The sequence below is a fragment of the Phycodurus eques genome, chromosome 20, assembly GCF_024500275.1.
Source record: "Phycodurus eques isolate BA_2022a chromosome 20, UOR_Pequ_1.1, whole genome shotgun sequence".
Taxonomy (NCBI): Eukaryota; Metazoa; Chordata; class Actinopteri; order Syngnathiformes; family Syngnathidae; genus Phycodurus; species Phycodurus eques.
In genome coordinates, this window is record NC_084544.1 from 10,852,264 (window position 1) to 10,878,649 (window position 26,386).

Here is a 26,386-nt window from a genome sequence, read left to right on the forward strand (position 1 = left end):
TTTAGGCACTGAAACCCAAATAGGGGGTTGACTATCTTACAGGAACAGATTGTGCTTGGCCTTAAAGGCTGAACTGTATTTGATATTGCTTCAACTGTTTCCATTGTCCGTAGTGGGTTTCTAGTCTTTGTATGTGATAATAAATAACTTAAGTCAAGATCTTTAGGTTAATGCTTACAAAGCCTACATTAGCTCTTGGTCCATAATTAACTGTGCTGCTCGGAGTCGGAAATGAGAGTCTGCTGTCACCGTGGAAGAAATGTTGCTGCTTGTGTCTCACTTAGTAACATTTGGGACAGCTGAGTGAATTTGTATGGCCTATTATATAAGTAGTGTTTCCAAACTGGAGTTTATAATTCTAGATAAAGGCTAACATATCATGCAGTCAAAACATCTCATCGCTTTGGCCAAGGGTTGTTGTTTCATTTGCTTTTCGGTTTTCTGTTTTAAGTTCCTCTTGACGGCCCGATTGCTCGATCTAATACATAAACTGAAATGTACAAACGGAAGCCCTGTAGTTTGTTTGAATTGTGTTCATGCATGGCTGCGCACGTACTTGATAGAAGGTACTCTTGTCAGCTTGCCTGAGGTGTTGCACTCACTGAATGATTTTAATTCCTCACAACCACAAGAGAGAGTCTTCTCTTTATGTTAGAGACATTTGCCTTGCATTCAGCTCATTCTTTCCTGAATCTATGAAGGAGGACGATGGGGTTGCATAAGATGGGAACTATTCTCGGGGCAATCCGGTTTCCTCCCACATCCCCAAAACATGTATGGTAGGTTGATTGAAAACTCTAAATTGCCCTTAGATGTGAATGTGTGTGCGAATGGTTGTTTGTTTATATGTGCCCGGCGATTGGCTGGCGACCGGTTCTGGGTGTACCCCGCCTCCCGCCCGAAGATAGCTGGGATAGGCTCCAGCACGCCCGCCACCCTTGTGAGGATAAAGCGGTACGGAAAATGGATGGATAATCAATTTATCTAAATGATTTGCTTGCTTTTCCAAAGTTCAGAATAGGTTAGAGATATTGGGGATAATCTAATTGTGCCCCATGTTTAATGTTTTTTTTTTTTTTGACCTCATGAGTAACTGGGCTTCTCTTACATACTGTACAACCAGTAGAGCAAAAGGATTGTTCCGAAAAGCACTGGTGTGTATGTACGCTCACCAACCACATCAAGTACACTTGCACAATTTCGATCCATGTCATTAAATCTAATTAGATTATGCATATCTATTGAAGTGTCTGATAAGTGTATACAGTGTTCCCTCGCCGCTTCACGTTTTGTGGCTTCAGTGCTTCGCGGGTTTTTTCCAAAATATTCATCTAAAAAATACAGCCATATCAGCAGCCATATTGCGGAAAGACGCGTTGTTTCATGTTGATGCACGAGAGAGAAGGTTTCCCTGCATGCCAAACAAAGAGATGAGTTGACTCAGAGGCTTTGTACATGCCTGTACTGTACTGTACATGCCACGGGCACTCATACAAGGCGCGTGATTGGTTCCCGGCGCGACATCGACCAATGAGAGCACAAGTGGATTTATCCTGTGAGCTGATTGGCTGCGCATCATCGCAGCCTCCCCCAGCATCTTCCCTTGTTGTGTCCCGCCAGTCTCGTCCACGCTGTTGACTGTCTGGCATACTGTATCGTAGTGTTGTGTTCGTGATAACTTTTTTTGTTTCAGCGATAACTTTTTTTGATTAGTTAAGCAAGCCCTTACAATCCCACCTAAGCACTGTGCCCCTGCGAAAGCTTCTTCCGGGGCACCCAAGAGGAAGAAGAAGATGATGACCATCAGCGAAAAAGTGAAACTTTTCGATATGATCAAAGAGGGCAGAAGTTATGCATCTGTGGCACGCCATTATGGCGTGAATGAATCTACAGTGCGGTACATCAAGAAAGAGGAAGCAAACATCCGGAAAACTGCTTCAATAAGGAAGCGAAACGTGTGGTAACTCCGCGTAATAAGAGACGGGGTTATATCCTTGTACAGGGGAATTTTGAAGAAAAAGAAAAAAACAAAGACAAAACTACCCACCACCATGTTTTTCTCCAAGGTAAAACCCCAGCTACACCATCAGCGCCTCCAGCAGCAGATTTTCCGAGTGAACCTAAAGCCTCTACGAGTCGAGAGCCTCTCCTCCGCCACCAACGCAAGCCTCTTCGCCTCTCTCAAAGGCAATGGTGATGAATGTTAATTAAAGATTTAAGTAAATACGTGTACTGTTGTAATCTTTGTCTCAAATATGTAAACAGTATAAATACTGTTTACATATTTAAAACATTCTGGTACCCACATACACAAATATACCTGGGGGGGGGGCAAATCCTACTTCACGGGTTTTCACCTTTCACAGGGGGTTCTGGTCCCCATTAACCACGAGGGATCACTGTATTACGTTTTTCTTTTGAGATAAAGTCCACTTAGAATGAGTATACTTCCTGAAGGTCAGTTTGGGCAGAAACACTCTGAAGAGGCTTGCGTTTGTGACGTGTGGGAGCTCGTGGGAGGTGATGTGGCATCAGGGAGCCTCAGTCTGGCTGACAGGCACCAAATATGATTCACTAGCAGGACACATGATGCATTAAAAAGTAACATTTTGCTATCGCTTCCGAAATCCTCTGTCGATGATGAGTGGAATGATGATGCCAAGATCAAATGGAAATGTTTTACTTTCCTGTGAACTGAATTTATAAACATTTATTAACGTTTGACGATTGCAACTGTCCTGCCAAAATGTTTAAACAGTGTCACAGAGCTCAGGGTGCGAGGCGAGGGGCTCAGCTGGAGTGTGATGATGGGGCAGGTGGAGCGAGGGTAAGCTTGACCACAGGCTGCCGGAAGATTAAGAACCAGTGTTATGAAAGAGGGAACATCCTCCTTAGGCACCAACATCTATGCCACTTATGGTTAAATATCACCTCATGTCCATGTTACACAACCCAGACTTTAGTGTACACTTTACTTAATATCCTACTACTAAATATGCACTGCTATTTGTCAGGAATCAGTTACCATCAACTGTAGATCAGTTACAAAGATTTAAGACCGCATTTATATGATTCATTTACGTTTGGTAATGTTGTAACTCCTTAACACATTCACTGCCATTGACGGCTTTAGAAGTCAAATGTCCATGTTAACTGGGAAGGCTGGCAGTGAATGAGTTAATGGTACTTCTATCATTGCTGCAATTCGTGATCTTGGTCCTATTTGTTATCAAGCTGATTCCTTACAGGGCACTGAAATATGTAATTTAAGTGCCAATGACCTTACATTATTGTAAAAAAGTAAAGAGTAGAGAAACATACTCAGGAATCCGCCCTTCTCTTCTGTCAGCCTTTCTGCTTCTTATGTAACAGCTCCAGTGAAGTAATTGAATTATTTGTTTGCAATATGACGGGTCAAGTGCTCCAGCATGATTTCTGTTAGTACATTTTTGCTAAGTGCTTGTGCCCCGTTTCACTGACCACAGTCATTTATTGATATAAATAAATGCATGTTCCCATGCCACAACTAGTTTACGTTTGGTGTTGTTAGCAGGATGTCGTGGACATTCCGTTACAAGGTCAATCGAAGGTCATTTAAAAGCCGACAGCCAAATAAATCCTCTCACAGGCACATTGGGTACGCATGCACAATCTTGATAAATAGCAAAATCAGACGGGTTATAGTTGTATGTGCACAGTTGAATTAGGATAATTATTATAATGTTTTTTCATAATTTAAAACAATTCCAGGGGTCTTACTATGTCTGTGACTTTGCATTCATCAAAATACCCAAAGGATCAAGAAGTCAGCATTGCTTGAAAATGGCTGACCTCCTCCTAGCCAAACTGCTAAATCATGGGTAAATACAGTCTGTGTGCAGATTGTGACAGCACAATTCAGCAAATTCAGCACGGCTCGCTCACATACACGTTTTTGGAAACAGGCCGCTAGCAAAAGGCAGGGGCTTTTACAGCACCTTCTACTTCCGTGTAGCGCAGGGATTCCTGAGAAAAGGCTCTTCTTATTCCAAACAATGCCAAGTTTGTTCGGGCGTCTTGTGAACACCCACGCGGTTTGAAGGAGGAATCTTCCACTGCGTCTTTCCCATGGAGAACAGCTTTCCTTTTCTCTGTTTTCTACACACAGGTGGAAATGGGTCACTGCAGTGCATTTGCCAATGTTTTCAACCACAAAATATTGATGCATCTGCATGAGAACGTTAATGTGGTTTGTTTGCTTCTTGTGACAGGATTCAGGACATGCATGTTCATTCAGCAAATATTTTCTCTTCCACCCTCTCAGTTAACTGTCCTCTGTGACTCATGACAAAAGACAGGGTGTCACCGTGTTGACGCCTGACTGTTGTAACTAGCTAATGGTTTGGGTTGTGTTTGAGAATATGCACTGTGTTTAACACACACACAAATGTTAAATCAAGTTATTCCCGCGTTTTTCTTATAATTGAAACTAAAGCATGCCGCCTCAACAACAGAGGCCTAATCCTCTTTAATATATGCTTGGCAAATTGGAATCCTGACTTGAACTCCAGTCTAATCTTACTCCAGCTGGCGCATGGGCACAGCTTGTACACACACACACACACACACACACACACACACACACAAAGAAAACTTACTTTTATTCTAAGAACAGAAGTAATGGAGCAAAACCTGCAGATCTGCCTCAGTGAATGTATTAGCACCTTCCTCTGAGTTCGAGCTCAAGTGGTGTTCTGGCCAACACACTGATGTGAAGACAGCCCCACTTACCTGAACTAGCAACAGAGGAGAATACCTCCACTACACAGCCTGTTACTGGGTCACTCAGTGTCCATTGCTGTGAGGGCAATTTATAACTTTCACTTTCATTTTTTGGAGCAGTTCGCATTTTGACACTGTAGGAGCCTTGATTGCACGAAAATGGTGTGATCAAAGTTCGCTGCTAAAAAAAACAAAAAAAACAATGACGAAACTCAGTGTGAATATTTGGACAGGAATAAATTTTTCCTTCTTTGTTGGTGTAATTTGTGTTTTTTAAGTTTTCTTCTTTTCACTCAGGGGTCATGTATTTTTATTTGTAGAATAAATATTTATTTTTGATTTATGTCAAAATGGAACTGCCATTTTATTTCGGTTGAAAATGCTGTGTGGTCGTTAATATGACAGTAGAATCGCATGTGGCCTGACCAATTCCAATAAATGGACCTTTGACTGATTGAAAAAAAATCTTGGTGACTCTCTAAGATTTGTATTTGAGGGCATCGCTGCGTATTTTATTCACATTTTATTCGTATGATCATATTTATTCATATTCATATTATTATTATGACCCCTATCAAAATGGGGACAGGCAAAGAAAAATACATTGTAAAATAAAAGTGTATATGACATACAGTATATGTGTATGTATGCTCCATGGTGAAGGGGATTTATTTTTTATTTTTTTTCGCTGAATGATGGTTTTGTTGGGGGAATTACTGCAAAGAATCACTGCGATTGACTGGCCACCGGTTCAGGGTGCACCCTGCCTCCCGTGTATGTAAAATCTACAAAGTGAAGAAAATGGTGTGCACCAATAACACATGAAATATATCCATCCATCCATCCATTTTCTGAGCCGCTTCTCCTCACTCGGGACGCGGGCATGCTGGAGCCTATCCCAGCTATCGTCGGCCAGGAGGCGGGGTACACCCTGAACTGGTTGCCGGCCAATCGCAGGGCACATACTAACAAACAACCATTCGGACTTACATTCACACCTACGGGCAATTTAGAGTTGTCAATTAACCTACCATGCATGTTTTTGGGATGTGGGAGGAAACCAGAGTGCCCGGAGAAAACCCACGCAGGCACGGGGAGAACATGCAAACTCCACACAGACGGGGCCGGGGATTGAATCCCGGTCCTCAGAACTGTGAGGCAGACGCTCTAACCAGTCGTCCACCGTGCCGCTCATGAAATATTTCTTCAAACCAATTCTCACACTAATTGAATCGATCTTAAGTGAAAAACATCGAGCTACACGTGCCTTCACAATCACGTTCACTCATTTGATCACCACACTTGAGGTTTATACTCATGGGAAGACTTCAGTCACATGCATTCCTGAGCAGGCCACATGAGACGACTTATGCAAACATCCTGCAACTGAGAGTTATAGAATGAATCAGAATCAGAATCAGAATCAGAATCATCTTTATTTGCCAAGTATGTCCAAAACACACAAGGAATTTGTCTCCGGTAGTTGGAGACCACTACCCTCCCTACGATCCCTCCTTGTGTGTAACCTTTTTTGGAAACTGACCTTTTGGGGTCAATAAACAGCAACAACACAGGCAGCCTGATGGATTAGTGGATAGAACAGGGGTGTCCAAAAAAGAAAAAAACGGCCCTCAGGCCAATTTGTGGCCTGACGTTCATTTTTATTCACAGCCCGCTGCATATACTAAAAAAACCTTTGATCCAGGCCACGACGTGTGTGTGTGTGTGTGTGTGTGTGTGTGTGTGTGTCAAGTCACATTGCACAGTCTAGTACTTTGTAGTATCTGACCTTGAACAATATTCAAACAATGCAATCATGTTTAAAATGGAACATTCAGGTGCCAAGGTCCAGAAATTATGCGTGCATTTTAGGAATATTAAATAGGTCTTTTGGTGTTGGCCTACATTTTGTCACAAATCCAGTATGTTGGTATAAGCATTCTGCATCTCTCTCAACAGCTGGGGAAGTGGCCTGGATTTGTGTGATACCATAATTGGTATTAGTGTAGTGTCTGTGCATTATTCTTTGCATCCATCCATCCATTCATCCATTTCCTTCGCCGCTTATCCTCACTAGGGTCGCGGGGGCGCTGGAGCCTATCCAAGCTATCTTCGGGCGGGAGGCAGGGTACACCCTGAACCGGTGGCCAGTCAATCGCAGTGATTCTTTGCAGTAATTCCCCCAACAAAACCATCATTCAGCGAAAAAAATAAATAAATCAATCCCCTTCACCATGGAGCTTAAACAGCAGATAAAGTGTTGAAGGGGACTGATGATATGAGTGCAGGAGGGATTTAACAGGCTGCTTCATTTGGCATCATGAATGAACGAGCAGGAGGATGAACGGAAGGAGGATGTATGGCAGCACAACATAGGTGTTTTCTCAGCCACATCCCATTGAAAATAGTTTATTAGGTTTCCTTTAGGATTCAAATGTCAGCAACATTTTGCTGCAAAATGCTCTGAATCCTCAGAAGTAATAAATATGGTGCAGGAGAGAAAACAAGCCTCCAGCATTTTGATAAGGCCAAAACAGGATACTGATGCAAAACATTTCAGACTCAAGGACAGCTAAAAGCGCTGTGCAGAATGGTAATGAAACGACAAATGAAGAACGGTTTTCATTTCAACATTTCAAAAGTGGGTGAAGAGATAGGACCATGGATGAATGTTATTACGTAATGGTTCAGACAATCATGCAACTGAAATGTATATGGAAACTATGCTGATCATCATTTTTAATAAATAGTGAAACCTCAAAGGTACAATGCCCATAACGTCATGTCATTTGGAATTCTGCCCAAATGTGTCAGCAAAAATGACACTTCAGCTCAGTGAGCATCAAAAGGATGATCTCATTTGTTTTTTTAATGTAAGGGGAAGTAATTTCGTTTCAATCTATTTTTTTATTTTGTCTGACCATACAACAGTTAACAAATATTTTCTACATTAATGATACTTAAGAATGTTAAAGGGTTACCTAAAATGTTGCCTGTGCCAGTAATTGTATCATGGTGACCGTATGAGACTGGAATGTAGTCATTCATTAATATTGATTCTTATTTCCTCGTGATTGGCTGGTGACAAGTCCAGGGTGCACCACGCCTCTCGGCAAAAGTCAGCTGGGATAGGCTTCGGCTCAAACGCGACACGGGTGAGGATAATTGGCATGGATGATCCTTGCTGTAGCCTGGGTTATAGATCATATGTTTTCAATTGGCCGCGACCCTAGTGAGGAGATGCGGTACGCAAGATGGGTGAATGAATGAATGTTTTCAAGTGATTGATCAGAATGTGTTTTGCTGACTAATAAAACTAACAAAATGCTACTGGAGGGGACACTGGAAGCGAAAACCTTACTGACTTAGACAAGACAAGGGTTTCAGGTCTTTGTAGGGGATGTACAGTATGTGCATTTGTAAGTGATGTGCCTAAGGTAAAATTCATATGTCACAAATCACTCCAAGCAGCTGTCCCTGCACACTTGCTGTTTTGAACTTAGCAGCCTACAAATATGTTTGAGGTCTAATTTTAGCAGATCTCTGTCGAAGATCACATCCGACATCTGGTGTTATTTGCTTTTCTTTCTTGACCACTGCTGAGAGACCCATATGGAGGAGAGTTCACTAAGAGATGACAACTTTTTTTTCGAGTCCTTCTATCACTGTCAGTGTATTATTATTGCTATAGTGTGTGTTCGTGCAGTGCAGGTTTACAACAATGCAAACCCAAATAATAAGCATAATGTTAAACTAATACCTCACTGACATTTATATTATATTTTTTTGGGGTCATTTTCATGTAATTGGATCAATAACAGTTAAGACACTAAAACATTCTAATTAAGCCATTTTTTTTAATGCCACCTTGGTTTTATATGCGTAAATGTCTCAGAATCAGAATCGTCATTAATTGCCAAGTATGTCAAAAAACAAAACAAAAAACACCAAGGAATTTGTCTCCGGTAGTTGGAGCCACTCTAGTACAATAACAGACAGCCATTTGACAGAAAATACTTTTTGAGACATAAAAGCATAAAAGTTAAGTTAATAAAGTCACTTAGCAATGAAAGCTTACCGGTAATGCCGATGCAATTTTTATTTTTATTTATTATTATTATTTTTTGGACTATTGTGCAAATGATGCAGAGTCCACTAGCAATTTAGAGCAGTTTGAAATGACTAATAGAGCAATAATCTGGTACAGTGACCATTGTGCAAATGGTGCAGAGACTTCAAGAAATGTAAGCAGTTCAAAGTCAGTAGTGGTGCGATAATCTGGAACAGTGTCATTTGTGCAAATAGTGCAGATACTTCTCAAGCACATGAGTGGCCAGTATTGGTCAACAACAGATATGCAAGTAGTGCAGAGTGACGAGAGTGCACTACAGTGAGTGCACAAATAATGTATAATTGGCTCGACAGAATTGGCAGCATGTTACAATGATATGAAAGTCCTATTTTCAAAAGGTTATTGATGATTTAAAATTGTAGGCATTCATAGTAAAGGCAGGCCTTATTAACAGACCAAATGGTTGTGGCCCAATGAAATATATAATCATAACGATGGTATAGAGATGCAAGAGTGATGACATTTTCACAGATTCATGCATATCTCAGAAATAACACCTTTATTTTGCTGTCTGCGTTTGTGTGAAGGCAAAATGGCTGCCTCGTTGTGGCACTTGTGCTCACAGATCCCTCTGGTGTATTGCAACAACATAACGAGCATCTCTCCAGTGGTATTAACAGCAAGGACAGCTTGAGTGAGGGACAAACATGTAGAAGAACCAAAGAAAGGAATACTAAGCAATAGGAGAAAAATCCTGTACTCTACAGAAGCTCCAAAAATGTAATTAGTATTTTCAGAAAACATGCTGTAAATCATGAAACCTTTAGAACACATAATGGTCAAGACATTTTGGCATAAAAAGTTCAAAAAAACTTTACTTTAGCATTTTATGTTTTTTTTTGTTTTGAAGAAACAATTATTACCGTTTGAATGATAACAACTGCCAATAATTCAAATACTCAGACTGTATCAGTCAAATTAATTGATTTTAAAAAGGAAATTTAGTGGGGTGTATCTTTACTGTTATTGATCAAATTACATTAAATTATGACCCTTGTATTGTGCTTTTACACTCCCAAAAAAGCAAGCCTTCAAGATTATAATACATCAAGGGTTAAAAGAAAAAGATCATTTCCACACTATTTTTGTGTTGTTTGTAACATCTGTATTGCAATTATGTGAGAAATAATGTGTTTTGTGTGTGTCACAAAAGTACATTTGTAAACTTGTCATGTTCTCCATTTACACCGATTCGCTGATGGGGACAGATATAGTGCAATTTAAAACGACTCAAACAGCAGAACAAACTGGAATTTCCAGTTCAGTGTATAAAAATAAAAAGGTCAATGTTTGCTCTCAGCCTCCAAGCGCAGATGAGCAGCAACAACACAAACATAGCAAAGATGAGAGGGAAAAAAAAAAACTTCACTGTGGCAACATAAAACAAATTAGGCTATCAAAATGCAGTGTTCTTCATTGAAAATATTCATTTCCAGCTCGGTAATTTTATTGGATTATGTTGCATAATATTTGAAGCGGTACACATCTGAAAAGCAGTTTAGGAATGACTGCAGACTTTACCTTCACAAGATGATTAGTCATTCGTGACATGGAGAAATGCATTTTATTTGTTTGTATCCTGCAGCCCATTGGACCCACAGTGCGAGGAAACTAGATTTCAAACTGTTATTGTTAGTTGTAATTGCTGATCTTACTGATCTTAAAACTGATTACTGAAGTCAATTAGTCTAGCCTTATTCTATCCCAACATCATGCTCAAAGTCTTCATATGAAACGTATTGACGTTAAATATTATGGGAATTGTGGATGAAATCAATACATTTGATGATCAAAATGCAGTACCATATCAACCACATACTGTACTGGTTAAAAACTTATTTTTGTCCTGATGAAATGACTTAAGTTTCATACATTTAAAATCTTGCATAACTCACCATTCATGATCGTTCTAATAATTTCCAAGAGCATGACGCCATCAGCCCCTGGTTTGCCATTCAATAGCCTCGTGGCGTGATTGTCAATAAATCTGCTTTTGTAGAAGAGTGTATTGATGCTATGCTGAGGATTAAAAAGAATGGAAAGAACAAATGCATGTCAGATGAACGTTTAAGCCCTACAATTAGTCCTCAAATGTAATCCACCGTAAAAAGCAAGACGGTCATAATGGTAAGACTGTACACATTACTCAGAACCTCAAAAGTGAGGTTGATAATCTAGTGCAGTGATTCTCAAAGGGTCTCTCTCTTTAGTACGCAAAAGAATGACGGCCTAAGTACAGTTCAGTTGCATTTACAGTAACTTTCAAGTTCAATACATTCACATTTAATTTTTAAGAACTGTTCGTTTATTTAGGTACAACATTTTGTGAACTTAAATGCACAATATGCTTGAATTGAATCAATACTTAAGTGCACTTTTTATTTTCCTACATTTATGCGGAGTGATAATGTTCAATCCATGCATAATGCAATGGCAGTTTATAATGATATTAAATACACTTTTAGGAATTAAAACAACGGTCTCGTTTTAGATGAACACTTGGGCCTACCACGCCACTGTATTTTCAATGTTGCTCATGATGGCGGTACTTGGAGCGCCAAGTAATTTTTTTCTAGGTGGTACTTGGCGTAAAATGTTTGAGAACCGCTGAGCTAGTGCATTGACATGTGGCTAGTTGGTGAAAGCACGAACCCTCCCCGCCCACACCGCAGCTGCCACTACAATGAGTACACTGTACAAGGATTAAATCCATCAGTGGAAAGTTTTCTCAGTGACCATTAGCAACAATTAATTGATTTTGCCAGTCAAGCCCCTGCGCAGACATGGGCAGTATTTAAGCCCAAATGGCTTTGTTCATAGCAGGAGATCAAGCAGTAACACAGTAGTCTAAGTTCCAACAACACCCACACGTTGGCCGGGAAACCGACGACCAATTAGGAACCCCGGCTGCACATCAACGTTTTCTGTCCTGGACCTCCTCCATCGTCCATGTTGCATGACCCACTGTCAAACTGTGCTTGCTGGGACCTCTGCCTTTGTCTGTCTCTTCATGTCTACCTCACAATTACTGCCCGTCTAATGGAGCCACAGGCATTAAAACAGTAAAAGTCGCTCCTTTTACTACTGCTGTGCTACAATTTTTTTGTTGTTGTCCTCATTAGCGTTACAGGTGAGCTGGTGCCTATCCCAGTCCACTTTTGAGTGGGAGGCGGGCATCCTGTACTTGACAATTGTAAAGCACGTGTAGACAAACACCCATTCACACTCACGTTCATGCTGATGGACAATTTATTGTCTTTAATGAACATGCATGTTTTTTTGGGATGTGGGAAGAAGCTGGCGTACCTGCAGATAATTGTATACTATATTTAAATTAATAATACATTTGAAAATCTAAGTTTTAACACTGCCTGAAAGGTTATGTACAAGTAAGCACCACGTGAGAAGCCCTGCATGAGATTCTACAGGTGTACCTCATGTGGAGAGGCGTATGTATTGCATGAATGGAGTCACATATTCTTACAAGTGTATCTGGAACATTGAATTTAGTCCTAACTTAGTTCAGTCTCACGACTGGGATACTTAAATTAGACAAATGGACAATTGACAGAATTATATCTGGATCAAAGGTTAAAAGTGTGTTGTTAATGTGAGAGAATCTAATGTAATTAATTGTATTCATTGTACATTATGTGGATAAGAGCTCTACTGTGACCTCAGGATCTTTCCACATACTCTAATTTGTGTCTGTAATGTTCCGTGTGACCTGCAGTGAGACAAAAGTTAAAAATTTTCAAGCTCCACATGCTAAAATCCATTAAACTTGCACTCAATTTGGGGGAAGAAAACTACAACAAAACTGAGTCATTCTTTTTTCCTTCTCTAGGCCAAACTGGATAAAGCCGTAAAACGTGACCATAAAGCACTCTGTGTTAAAGGGGTGAACATTTGCGAAAGATGTTTGGATAGGCTACAATAGCTCATCATAAAAGCCCTTTTATTGCTATTGCCGTATTGTGAAATACCAGCATGTCCTATTTTTGTTTGCTCAAGAACAAAACATTTCCTGAACTACTTGTACAAAAAACACTTATGGCTAAGCAAAAATTTCCAGTGTTTGAGATTGGGAAATCCAAACAAAGTGAGTAAAAGTCAAAGTGAAACATTCTGCTGAGTAATACTGCTGACCATGTCTCAGCCCTGAGATAAAGGTTATTTAAAGTTGATAACTGTGTAATGTGGAGTTCCCAGAAAGGCACATGACAAGGCTATAAGAGATAGCCTCTTTAAAAATAATGATCCGAAAAAAAATATTACTTCAACGGTGCCACATTGTTTGTAAGGGCAAATCCGGATGAGATTTGACTGCACGAGTCGATATGAGTAGATTGAGACCTGAGAACATCCTGCGCTGAGCATTGTGCTCAATTAAGGGGCTGACTCACCAAGCTTGGTGGGGAAATCATGTTCTGGAAAGCGTCTTAGTGTTAAGATCCATCTCCTGAATTAAAACCGTTGGATGCACCGGGTGCCCTCTGTTGAGTGGCCACACGTGCTGTTATAGTCTTGGTTAGCAGCCCTGTCCAGAAAATGGAGATGCTTTTGCACTATCCTGACATCTGCAAAGTTACTCCATTTATTAGTCAGATCCAAAGTTAAAACAAATGTTTAACGCTATAGCGAAATGCATGGCTACCATCTTATATACATACACCCACTCACATTTGCATAAAAACATTCCCAATCTACACATATATTCATACACTCATGTACATACATGAACATGTGCATGCATACCAACATATGCAATACATTCATACACATTTAATCATGCGTAGATAGTAAGACATAAAATTTCAAATGCATGCTGTTAGAAAGCAAGCATGACGCAAGTGAGACATTTCTGCTTGCGCGTACATATTTTTACGGCGGTGATTTATAGAAGCATTATTGATAGTCACAGTTGTGAGCACAGTAAATAATGTTCTTTTTTGATAAAATGCTAACAAAGAACATGGCTGAGCCAGTCAGCCAAATGTTATTATTCGATATTCTGCCATAAGAATGCGAATAACGCTCCTTTCAAATTTACAATGTCAGCACCTTCTCAGAATGACGTAGTGCCGTTCTAACGACTACAGTAATGCATTAGATTGTCTGGGTGTCCCTAATGTTGTGGTCATTAAGTATAGCCGTCAGGTGGAAACATTTTACTCTTCTAATCGGGTCCAGTCTTTTTCTTGACAATGTTATAAAGTCTAAACCTGCATTTGGTGTGCTGAAACCATGCAAACATCAAGGCTGATACTGAAGATAAAGCGCATCCAAGCTGACAGGATGTCCATAAAGACTTTTAGGGCCCATGCACACAACAGGAGGATGGAGGAATTTTCCACCTCATTCTTGTGGCCGGAGATCAGGTGAAAGGGATTATGTGCTCATTATCCCTGAAGTCTGAATCAAGGGCCAGTTTATCTTAAAACCGTGCTGGTTACATGTTTGTGGAAGACTAGCAAGGGGCAAGTAAACAGTATAAAGCAGGGGTGGTATTTGTTTAAATAATCGGTTAATTATCATTCAATTAATTAGAAATAATACAATTCATACATGAGAATGCATTGTTTTATAATTAGAATTATACAGTTTGAGCATATACATTTTTTTGAGCTCATCTAGATGACCTGACCCATCTGTCCATTTTAGAAATCAAACTGGCCACAAAAGGAAGCAATTGAAGCCTCTGAGTACAGCTTCCAAATTAACCCAGTTGAACAACACATCTTGACTGTTACCAGTTGTCGCAGTTGTGGGGATGGCTGGCACATGACATCACACATGTGCATTCACGTCAAGGCATTTTTCGAAAACAGTACTGACTACTCTATGATCTGCAGTACAGTACATCCAATTACATAAATCTCTCTTAAGCCTTCACTTTTGTGGAATGTATAGATGGCAGAGGAAGAAACAAACTTACTGAGAAGATTTATTGCATTTTGAGGTTCTTGCAGTAAATATGCGGTATGACTTGTTGAATGAAAAATGACATGATGTTCACAGAACATACTGTAATTGTCATGAGAGTAGTGACAACATGTGCTCGCCTGATGGCTTTCAGGTCAAATATTGCCATTGTTGGATTAGTTGGTTTGGGTCAAGAGAGGTGGGTTGTCAGTTTCGGGATGTTATTGCGAATACAAAGAGTGTCAGCTGAGCAAGTGGTCACTGTCACTGTCGGGAAACAATGCTGTAATTGATTTGAACGCTATCTGCTTCTCTATGGCCTTTTTGTGGCGCAACAATACAAGTGTGAGTCACAGACCACGAGCGTGAGCGAGGAGGACGCTCCAGAGCTGCCAACTCCCACCAGCAACGGCTGTCCACTGTGTTACGAAAGCCCTCCTACACAGGAATTGTCCAACAGGGCCTACATAATATTATGTTGTTTTAAAAACAATAATTTTCCAAGCTGTTGTCATGCAGATACTACTAACTAACTAACTCACATAAGTCTTCCTGATAGCATCATACAAAATTTAATTCTGACAACATTTAAGGAAATAAACATTCCATATCGTATCAGAGCTGGTATGCCAAAGAGAAATACTTTACATGGTGATTTCATGCCGATTTCTACTTTTTTGTGACTGAATCTATCATTTTCCAACAAAGAAATGTGTGTGCATTAAATTGTGTGTCTATTCACACACTTCTTTAGCATGCTTTCCGTTGTACTGTATAACCTGATGATTTGTGTGTTGTTGTTTTTTTTTTTTTTTAAACATACTTTATTTCAGTGGCGGGCCCTCCATTTGGTACCTTGACCTTCAGTGGGGATTTACCTGACTTAATCCACCTCTAACACCACCAAGTTTATCACATTGGAATTATAGAAACCATGAATACTACACAAAAACACAATACAACAGCACTGTGCCATGTGCATTATCTGGAGCAGTATATAACGATGATTTATCATAGCATGACAAAAGCATCCATCCATTTTCTGTACCACTTATACTAACTAGGCTCACGGGTGGGCTGGAGCCAATACTAGCTGACGAATGGGTGAGCGGTAAGGTATAGCCTGAATTGGTTGCCATATAGACAACCATTTACTCTCACATTCACAACTAAGGACAATGTAGAATCTTCAGCGAACCTAACATGCATGTTTTTGAAATGTGGGAGGAAGCCAGAGTACCTGGAGTAAAGCCACATAAGTATGGGGAGAAGATTTAGACTGCATACAGGAGGCCACAGCCTCAATCAATATTTCACCATGCTGCCCTGACATAAACACAACACATGCAACATGTTTCTTATTCAATGTATTAATGGGTGCATATCACTACAGATGTATTTTGATAGTCGAACTTGACTTACTCTGACTAACCAATCAGAGGATGGAAATATGTTGACATTATTGGTTCCACTTAGCGAATTTGAAATCCAATTGGTTCAAGAAAGTGCCATTGCTAATATAATCACCACTGATTCTAAAGACCCTCGGCAGATTAGATTGACTTGGCTGCAGCACATTAAGTCTTAAATGTAGGTGGACTAACAAGATATCACAGCTAAATATACGAGAAGCAGTGCAACCAATAAGGGAAACACTACAGGTGCTTGACTGCCCCCTGCTGGCAGAAAACGGAGCAACCATTGCTTTACGTCATATCCGGTTAAGGCGGCGTTTTCGTTCGCATTACTGCCAGAGAGGCACACATTGCGTAATTACAGCTTCTGCTCATGAATCCACTTTCATCCTACTAACTAATTTCATCTGTTACGTTCTATTACTTTTTAGAAGCACTTAGTAAGTTACGGTGCTTGATTTTAAGTTGTTTTGTTGTTATAGGACGGTTGTAGTTGATTTGTGATGGCGTGTACTATGTTTGCTGGCAACGTCAAAACGTGGCTTCATTTTTTTTTTTTAAACCCCCACTCTTTTTAACTATTTGTGTTGTGAGGTTCCACAAGAACAGCTATTGTACAGACGGTTGATACCAACATGAATGGTAAGGCATTCTCATTGAGTCCTTTATAAAACCGTGATATTTATTTCTTAAAGTTACAAGAGTATTGAAGAAGCGATTGTGGTGGTTTTTAAAATATCACAATGATGGCTGACGACCTTCCAGCGAGACTGAGCCTGCACCGGTTCTTTTCTTTTCATGAAAGTCTGCTAGATATGCTTGAGGCCATGCTGTGGCTATGCATTGCAGGGTAATAGGTAAACCTCTGTCACGCACTGTACAGTGCTTCGTACTAACCCATTACATGTTTGCCTGAATGCTTACAGACTGGCGTTCAAACTGTTTTTGTGCTTATGGAATGGACTCACCCGATTAAACGAAGCACAATATTTCCCAGGGTTGAAAAGGTGAAGCAAAGGCGGACCATGCTCCTACCTTCTGACTGACGTGTCGGTGTGGAACAAAATGGAGAAGATTCGGGTTTGTATTAGCAAAGACATGAAATATCCTACATTGAACCCCACTTTATCACAGGGTTCCATTACGGACCCACACACAATTGGTGAAAATCCGAAATATAGACACCATATAAAAACAACGAGGCAAAGTGTGCTTATTGCATCAAGCTTATTTATCACTCCCAGTTATAGTTTAACGCTATAGACTGGCTAAGAGAGAGCGCAGATGTTACGGAAACTTATAAACCTTCGATCAACGACAACTTTAACACACAGCAGCAATACATACAAAGGGCATAAGACAATATTCACAGATATATTGTCTATGCTCTGTGGGGACAATGATGATGAAAAGTGCAACACATGGTACAGTAGTACAATGTGGGAAGTCCTCTTGGTCTTGCTCTTAATTACACAGCATCTCGACCTCAGTGTTGCTCAGCATGTTGCAACAAAACGTGCTCCCACACTGAAAGCACACATCTAAATTCGGACTTGCCCGTATACTGTGAAAACCTATAAAAATACCACTCGCTTATAACGGGTCCATGAGCAAAGAACCATGATATAAGGGCGGAGCACAATGTTTTTTTTTTTTTTCTCCCCAATGTTGGCGGTGTTAAATGTGTGACTTACGAACTATAATAATGATGGCTGCAGACCTTCCAGCGAGACTGGGCCCACACTGGTTCTGTACTTTCTTTGTGTCTGCTAGAGAGACGTGAGGTTGTTTGAGGCTCTGCTATGGCTACACATGGCAGGGTTATAGGTAAACCTCCTACAAGCACTGTAGCAATAACTCACCACCAAGTGCCATTAAAATCCCCCAAAATAGAAGTTAATGACTCAAAACAACTGATTTAACATCGCACGATATGTTACAGGATTGACAATTTGGAGCGAAGGTCGACCATGCTCTTACCTCCCGACTGACGTGTGGGACTTGTGTAGAACTTGGAGAAAATGGAGAAGATTCTGGTTTGTATTAGCCAAGACATGAAGTAGCATATTTATAAAAAAAAAAAAAAAGTTTTATTTATTGTTTTTATTTGCTAATGCAATGATTGCTGCAGACCTTCCAGCGAGACTGAGCCCACACTGGTTCTGTACTTTCATTGTGTCTGCTAGAGAGACGTGAGGTTGTTTGAGGCTCTGCTATGGCTACACATAGCAGGGTTATAGGTAAGCCTCCTACAAGCACTGTAGCAATAACTCACCACCAAGTGCCATTAAAATCCCCCAAAATAGAAGTTAATGAATCAAAACAACTGATTTAACATCGCACGATATGTTATAGGATTGACAATTTGGAGCGAAGGTCGACCATGCTCTTACCACCCGACTGACGTGAGGGACTTGTGTAGAACTTGGAGAAAATGGAGAAGATTCTGGTTTGTATTAGCCAAGACATGAAGTAGCATATTTTAAAAAAAAAAAAAAAAAAAATGTTTTATTTATCGTTTTTATTTGCTAATGCAATGATTGCTGCAGGCCTTCCAGCGAGACTGAGCCCACACTGGTTCTGTACTTTCATTGTGTCTGCTAGAGAAATGTGAGGTTGTTTGAGGCTCTGCTATGGCTACACATGGCAGGGTTATAGGTAAACCTCCTACAAGCACTGTAGTAATAACTCTCCACCAAGCGCCATTAATATTCCCAAAAATAGAAGTTAATGAATTCAAACAACTGATTTAACATCACACAACATGTTCCAGGATTGACAATTTGGAGCAAAGGGCCGCCATGTTCACACCTCCTGACTGACTTGTGTAGAACTTTTTTTTTTTTTTTGTTTGTAGAAATTTAGAAGATTGAGGTTAGTATTTGCCAAAAACATGAAGTAGCATTTAAAAAAAAAAAAAAAGAATTTTGCTAATGCAATGATTGCTGCAGGCCTTCCATGGAGACTGAGCCTGCACTGGCTCTGTTCATCCCTTAAGTATCTGCTAGAAAGATCCGAGGCTGATTGAGGCATAGCGGCGTTATAGTTAAACCTCCTACATAGTTTTATAAACAGACAACGTCCTACTGCAGTTTGTGACAATAGACATGTTGCAAGTAAAAGTGCAAGTTATATTCATGTACTGTATAACATTGGCCTAACTTGTGAAGCCACAATAGCAACTGTATGACGCTACATTGCTTTTCTGCAGTTACCAATAGCCTCAAGGAAAGTTATGGAGTGTGGCGCCCTCTAGTGGCAAATAAAAATCAGTGAAAGTAAAATTTCAGTAAATGGCTTGCTCTCAAGAGTTTAGATACCTTTAGTATGAATACAAATGCACTAAATGGTAACCACAGGCACATTATCAGGTTTACACAAAGCGTGCTTTGTACAATCCTCCTACGACCTTATTCCTTAACTGATTTAAAATTATCGCAAATATTGCATTAATGAGTGGACTGTTGCATATATAATCATGATTAGAACACCGTTCTGTTCCACCTGATTTAATCACTGTCTTTTTCATTTTCAGAAAATGGTGCAACAGGCCTCGAGCATCTAAAGGGACGCTACATGGCATTTGCTTTGTTGCCTGGATGTCAATTGTTCATGTAAATTGTTAATGAACTTTACTGTAACCACTGTTGTTAAACTGAATTTATTTTAATAGCAACAGTCTGTAAATATTCCAAATCAAAAGGAGTTGCAGTACGTGAATTGTGTCAACTATGTATAGGTTTGAATAAAATGTTTTATTTTATTTTTTTAAGCAAGCTGGTGGTGTGGTTTCTGGCAAGTACTGTCTGTTTAGTACATGTGACAATCTCCTGTCTTCAGATGCAAGCCTTAGCTTACAAATAAAAGCATCCAAGCCTGGCTACTTTTACAAAAACACAACTGAAATCTCCCTGAATGCATGCAGGAAAATGTGTAATGGGCCGATGAAACCAGGTTTAAGCTTTTGGGACATAATTCCAAAAGGTATGTTTGGTGCAAATATAACATTGGTCATCTCCAAAATACCAAAATTGTGAAGCATAGTGGTGGCAGCATCATACTTTGGGGCTGAAGACTTCAGCCAGTGTTAGCACAAAACCTTTTTCAGCTAATGCTAGAAAGCCAAAATAAGTCAGGAAAAGCCTACTAGAACGCTACAGGATGACTGACAGGTTGACATGTTGCTGTTTGCAGACTGCCTCGGCACGAGTAAAGCACACACCACGCCTCTTATCGCGCACTGTCTACTCAGAAGTCAGCCATACTTCTCTTTTTTTGTTGCTTTCTGTTCCTTTTCTGTCTGTCTTTTGTTCTGGCTATAATTGCTGAATCCGGGCAAAAGGATGGCAGAGATGGAGGGCCTCGAGTTTGGGAAGTCAGACTTTGTGCTTCTGGATGAGGTGACCATGGATCAGTTTATGGAGAATCTCAAATGGAGGTAAGTGCTGACACTGAGGAAGAGGAAGCTGGAAGCTACTGATGTAAAAGTTTTTATTGTACCGCTAAAAGCCAAGCCCTCTTTACATAACTTCACCTGTTTATTCATCTTGTTAGTCTTTAAAACCAACCATCTCTTTGAGGGTAAACTACATCAAGCAAATACTGTAAAGTGAATCTAGAATCGAACTAAAATTTAACAATGAAATAACCTAATAGTTTGGTTACTTTTTTCCCCTCTCCTCATTCTTAAGGTCTTTCCGCAAAATGCAGAAAATATAGAATTCAATGCTAAATTTTGAATGACTACCGGACTGTATTGTCTTTAATTAATTTTTTATTTTTTTTTTGTAGAAGCTAAAGGTAGCCAAGTTGAGTCATGGTTTTATTACTATTTGTTAGCCATACACTTTGTGGAAAACTACTAAACCAAGATTTTCCAAACTGGATGGACCGGACATGGATAAAGGACTAAAGAACCTGTTACATTTTGGTCAGCATCCACAGAAAAGCGCATCTGAGATTTACCTTTGTCACTTATGTATTTAACTTTGCTAAGAAAATTTTAAAATGCATTATCCATTAAGGTTAATGGCAAAATGATGGCACATGTACTATTGTAATTACATAAAAGCTTGATAGCCATGTCAACATTTATTGGTGGGATGTCCTTATTTGATTCAAATCATCAAAATATATAATTTAAGTCTGTATCAGCAGTTCTGACTTAAGCAAACCTGCCCCTGAGCAAACCTTTTTACTGGAGGGACTACACACCTTGGCCACAGGAACAACGAAGTATTCAAAACATGAGTAAAACCGCAACAAGAAGTGTCTGTGCCACGATAACACAGAAAGCAGGAAGTGACTAATGAAGCAACTTAATTAACTATTGTTATATGCCTGTTCACTCTGATCAACTCAGCTAACCCGCCAATGGATTTGACAAGGCTCTGACACAAGTTTCACTTCCTGCTTTCAGTGAATACTCACTGTTGTGCCATTTCCTGGCAGCGCTGCATGACACGGCTGGGTTCAGTCTTTCACGAGCAGTGTTAAAATGGAATGGAAAATGAGGCCACACTACTCTCTGTCCCTATAATTGGATGGAAATGAAAACAAATGGGGCCCATTAGTACTCTGCATCTTTACACAAAAAGATGGACTCTTTGAACAAAAGTATCGAGACACACTTTTTAATTAGTTAATTTAAATAACAGGGATTGAACAACACCCTTCGATCTATTGGGGTTGGCGGTAGGACAAACTGCATATTTCTTTTTACGTTTCCAGTTCTTTGAGGTGTAAGGGCCAACTGTGCCGATACGGGTCTGTATACAGTGTTATACCAATGCCTGTATCTTCACAGAATAGTAATAAGTCTTCAGTGCAATTTTTGTGTGGACAGGTTTGAGAAGGGTCGGATCTACACCTACATCGGAGACGTGGTGGTCTCTGTGAACCCATACAAACAGATGGACATCTACGGGAAAGATGCAATCGACGCATACCGTGGTCGCGAGCTGTACGAAAATCCGCCTCACCTCTACGCAGTATCTGATGCTGCCTATAAGGCCATGAAGAGACGAGCCAAAGACACTTGCATTGTCATATCAGGTCGGTTCCTAAATGAAGAAGCAATCGAATATCTCTCTGAAGAGCTTCGTTTCAAGAAACTGTGCTAACTCATGAGCCCTTTCAGCCTTTTTGTTGCTGATGTGGTGTGCACTTGTGTATTTTCTACAAATTAGAATCAATTACATTTTAGCTTCTAGTAAAGAATAAGACCAAATGAGCTTAAGAAAAGCAACATTATATACCTCCATTAAGAATAATAAAAGTAGGAAGCCGTTTCACAGCAGTGAGGTGGCTCCCTGCAAATGGAGGATGCGCTACAGAGCAGCAGTATTATTATTATTTTTTTTACTTTGAATGGACCAAACTGTTTGTGGAATGTTTAAAAAAAAAAAAAATATTTAAGTATAATCTCGCACAATCAGTATTGCAAAATGTTTGTGGTCTTCAGGTGAAAGTGGTGCAGGGAAAACAGAAGCCAGTAAATACATCATGCAGTACATTGCAGCCATCACAAACCCAAGTCAGAGGGCAGATGTTGAAAGGTAAGCAGTCATCAAGTTGTTTGAAGATTCTAACTATACTATAAATACTAAAGACAAGATACCAGCATCTGTATCTTCAAAGGTGGCGTGACCATTTGAACTTCCTTCGTGTGCTCCTGCCCTCAATCACTTGCTACTATGTTTGATTACATTCTTCAATTGATGATATATGGTGGAGTGGAGGCACGTGTATCCGAACACCAACAAGTGCATGAACTGAATCACTCTCTAAAATGTGATGGTTAAAGCAAAATAGGCTTCACAGAACATTGTCAGTAATACGTGGATCCGCTAAGACGCAACAGAAATGGAGGAAAGTGAACTAACTACACTACTAAGACGAATCACAAAAACAAAAACTTGTTACAAACATATTTATTGACGCACTAGGGAATAATATGATAATAAAAAACAACTGATATGAGTGAATCAGGGGAATAACTCAAGGATGTGAACACTAAATGCAATTATTTCAAACCCCTGACCGATCAACTAATTACTCCCACAGTACAGTTAAAGTAATTGCCATTACAAAACTACAGGGCTGTTCTTTAACGTTGCTGATAATTTAGCACTTGCCAAAACATGAAATTCCGTTCACACAAGCTGTCTACATTGCTTTGGCCTGAGCACAAAAACAGCAAATTGGTGAATTTTTCAGCAAATAACAGCGGATACGTTAAAAAAAGCAAATATGCAAGGATTCACTGTACAGCAATGGCCAAATGTTAAATACTGTAATCCCTTTCAAAATGGAGTATTATTATAATATTGTTTTAACTAGCTCCCAATTGTTGAATTCACATCCCAAACTCTTTCGGCCCCTATGATATTTGCGTTCTTTGATGTTCCCATGGACGGTTATGCCCACTTGGAATCAATCAGCGTGAAGAACGTGCTGCTCAAGTCCAACTGTGTTCTGGAGGCTTTTGGGAATGCCAAGACGAATCGTAACGACAACTCCAGCCGCTTTGGCAAGTACATGGACATCAACTTCAATTTCAATGGTGATCCCATGGGGGGACACATCAACAACTACCTGCTGGAGAAGGTGAGACGAAGATCTGCAAGTAGTTCTGCTCTGGCGTACGCGCTAATGATGCATTTTCTTGTGAACATAAATATTTCATGGGGTGATGAAAAAGAGGGAACGTCAATGAAAAGACTGCTGCACCTACAGATTCTTATTTATTGTTGTTGTTGTTTATTTCCAGCTCCTTGAAGCATGGTGCTGTTATCTTTTGGGAAGATTTACAATCCTCCCACAATCCGAAAACATGTTAGTTTCTTTGAAGACTCTAAATTGTCCATATAAACAGGAGACGCAGTATAGAACATTTTTTCAAGCCTTTCTTGTGTATATGCAGACTTGAACCGACCAGATTTGTATTTCACTTACTGAAACCGTTACTCGTTAGCTTCAAACAATTTCCCACATCTGTTGTAAATAACATTGATAGGCGTATTTCTTTCCTTTTGAACTGCTCAAGTCCAGGGTGGTTCACCAGCAACAAGGGGAGAGGAACTTCCATTCATTTTACCAGGTAAACAATAAAGATGAGAATGTGCACCGCAAACCATTCATGGCCAACTGACATTCTGACATGAAAATGTCTCGTGTGAACTGAGGAGCAGTCTAAATTCAAGCAAATCTAATGAGCCACTTGGACGGTGTGTAAAAAGATTCAGAACTTGTGTGTGTTGTTGTGCTTTCACAGTTTTTACGAGGAGGATCTGCTGAAACTATAGCCTCATTTCACCTGCAAAATGAGCCAAGTGTTTACGTGTACACTAAAGAGGGAGCTGCAGCCACTGTGAGATTATTTCATTTCATTACATTAGTCTGCTGTCCTGAAAATTCTACAATCATGGGAAAAATATATTCGAGCACTGTCTTTCATCAATTTCTTGTTCATTTGAATGTCTGGTACAACTAAAGCATATGACCGGAAGAGTACTATGAACACAACAAAATATACCTGATTCCATAATACTTTGTCCTATTTGACATGTTTAAGCTTAATTGTTTTCCCTGTTACTGTCAAGAAAACATGGAAAATGGCTAGATATCAGTTCTTAAATTCAACTATCATGAGCTATTTTTATTGTCCAAACAAATGTAATATTAAACTGTCGATCTGTGTTATATATTAACATTTTGTATTTGTATTTTCTCTCTCTGTAGACCTGCAACAATGATCACTCAAGCCACAAAGCTGTTGTTCACGCGCTGGAAGTCATTGGCTTCTCGAAAGAGGAAATTCGGTCAATTTATCAAATTCTAGCGTCCATCCTGCATCTTGTAAGTTTCTGGAGTACACTATCGCCCGTAACATGAATCAGTCGGAATACTATTCAGACTGTTGTGTTTTTTTTAGGGTAACATCCATTTTGGAAGTGATGGTGAGAATGTCGAAATTTTGGACATTGACGCTGTGAACCACATCTCAGAGTTGACAGGCACAGATGCGGACAGTGTTATCAAGAGCTTGCTGTACCGCACTGTGGCCACCGGCGGTGGCGAGGTCATTGAGAAGGGTCACACAGAAGAGGAGGCCTGCTTTGGGCGGGATGCTTTTAGCAAGGTGCAATATATTCATTTATTGGAGTTCATAATTATGTCCTTCTCTCTTTATATTCTCGTCATTGCTATCTCATTAATTTAATGTGCCACTTTCTCAATGTAGGCTCTCTATGAGAGACTTTTTGGGTGGATTGTAGGCCGCATCAATGGCATCATTGAGGTCAAAAACTACAACCCAACGCTTCATGGGAAAAACACGGTCATTGGGGTGCTGGATATCTATGGATTTGAGATCTTTGACAACAATAGGTTGGAGAATGTTTGCTCTTTCAATGATAGGATATGACTAATTGATGTTGCTGGGATAGGATATGACGAATTCATGTTGCTGGGATGTTTGTTCTTTTGTGTGGGGGCAGTTTTGAGCAGTTTTGCATCAACTACTGCAACGAGAAACTTCAACAACTTTTCATCGAGCTGATCCTCCAACAGGAACAAGGCGAATATAATCGAGAGGGTATCCAATGGCAACATGTAAGTCAAATCAAATAAAAACAGTTATGTGTGTATAGCGTAGAGTTATATTTAACAATGTCTTTGTATGTACGAGTCACTGATAGTGTAGTGAAAATGCATTGATGAAATGTTTCTGTATTCATGTACGAACTGGATTAATGTTGAAGGACTATTCTAATCGAAGATGCACAAGTTTGCCATTGCACTATTATTCCTACACAGATTGACTACTTCAATAACCAGATCATCGTAGACCTCGTGGAGCAGCAACACAAAGGGATCATCTCCATTTTGGATGAAGCTTGTCTCACTGTTGGTAGAGTGACAGATACGGTGTGCCTGGACAGCATGGACATCAAATTGGCGCAACATCCTCACTACACCTCCCGTAAAGTGAGAACATCAACCTGAACTTGAAAAGGGCTCATTGGAAGGCAGACTTCAAAATTGGACACCTCTATTTAGGAGTCCTTTAATTGTCCTTGTTTGACTCAACTCGACACAAATGCAATTTTGAGTTTCTGCCAGTAGAGAGCAGAGTTTCTCTAATGTTCAG

General features: G+C 39.9%; 1 protein-coding gene across 5 annotated transcripts in view; it reads left to right on the forward strand.

Annotated features, from left to right (window-relative positions):
- The first annotated feature begins 20,431 nt into the window (after nucleotides 1–20,431).
- Nucleotides 20,432–26,386, forward strand: part of myo1g (myosin IG) — a 30,431-nt gene continuing 24,476 nt past the window's right edge. For 2 of the 5 annotated variants that reach the window (XM_061665682.1, XM_061665684.1), the window contains exons 1-11: nucleotides 20,434–20,671; nucleotides 22,079–22,287; nucleotides 22,697–22,790; nucleotides 23,676–23,841; nucleotides 24,281–24,334; nucleotides 24,509–24,604; nucleotides 24,976–25,092; nucleotides 25,169–25,375; nucleotides 25,478–25,623; nucleotides 25,734–25,848; nucleotides 26,053–26,223. In XM_061665682.1, coding sequence (XP_061521666.1) covers nucleotides 20,577–20,671; nucleotides 22,079–22,287; nucleotides 22,697–22,790; nucleotides 23,676–23,841; nucleotides 24,281–24,334; nucleotides 24,509–24,604; nucleotides 24,976–25,092; nucleotides 25,169–25,375; nucleotides 25,478–25,623; nucleotides 25,734–25,848; nucleotides 26,053–26,223 — 1,470 coding nt within the window. In that variant the 5' untranslated portion in view covers nucleotides 20,434–20,576. Of the gene's footprint in view, nucleotides 20,672–22,078; nucleotides 22,288–22,696; nucleotides 22,791–23,675; nucleotides 23,842–24,280; nucleotides 24,335–24,508; nucleotides 24,605–24,975; nucleotides 25,093–25,168; nucleotides 25,376–25,477; nucleotides 25,624–25,733; nucleotides 25,849–26,052; nucleotides 26,224–26,386 lie in introns of all 5 variants that reach the window. The other 3 variants (XR_009767324.1, XM_061665683.1, XM_061665681.1) reach the window with 3 other exon arrangements.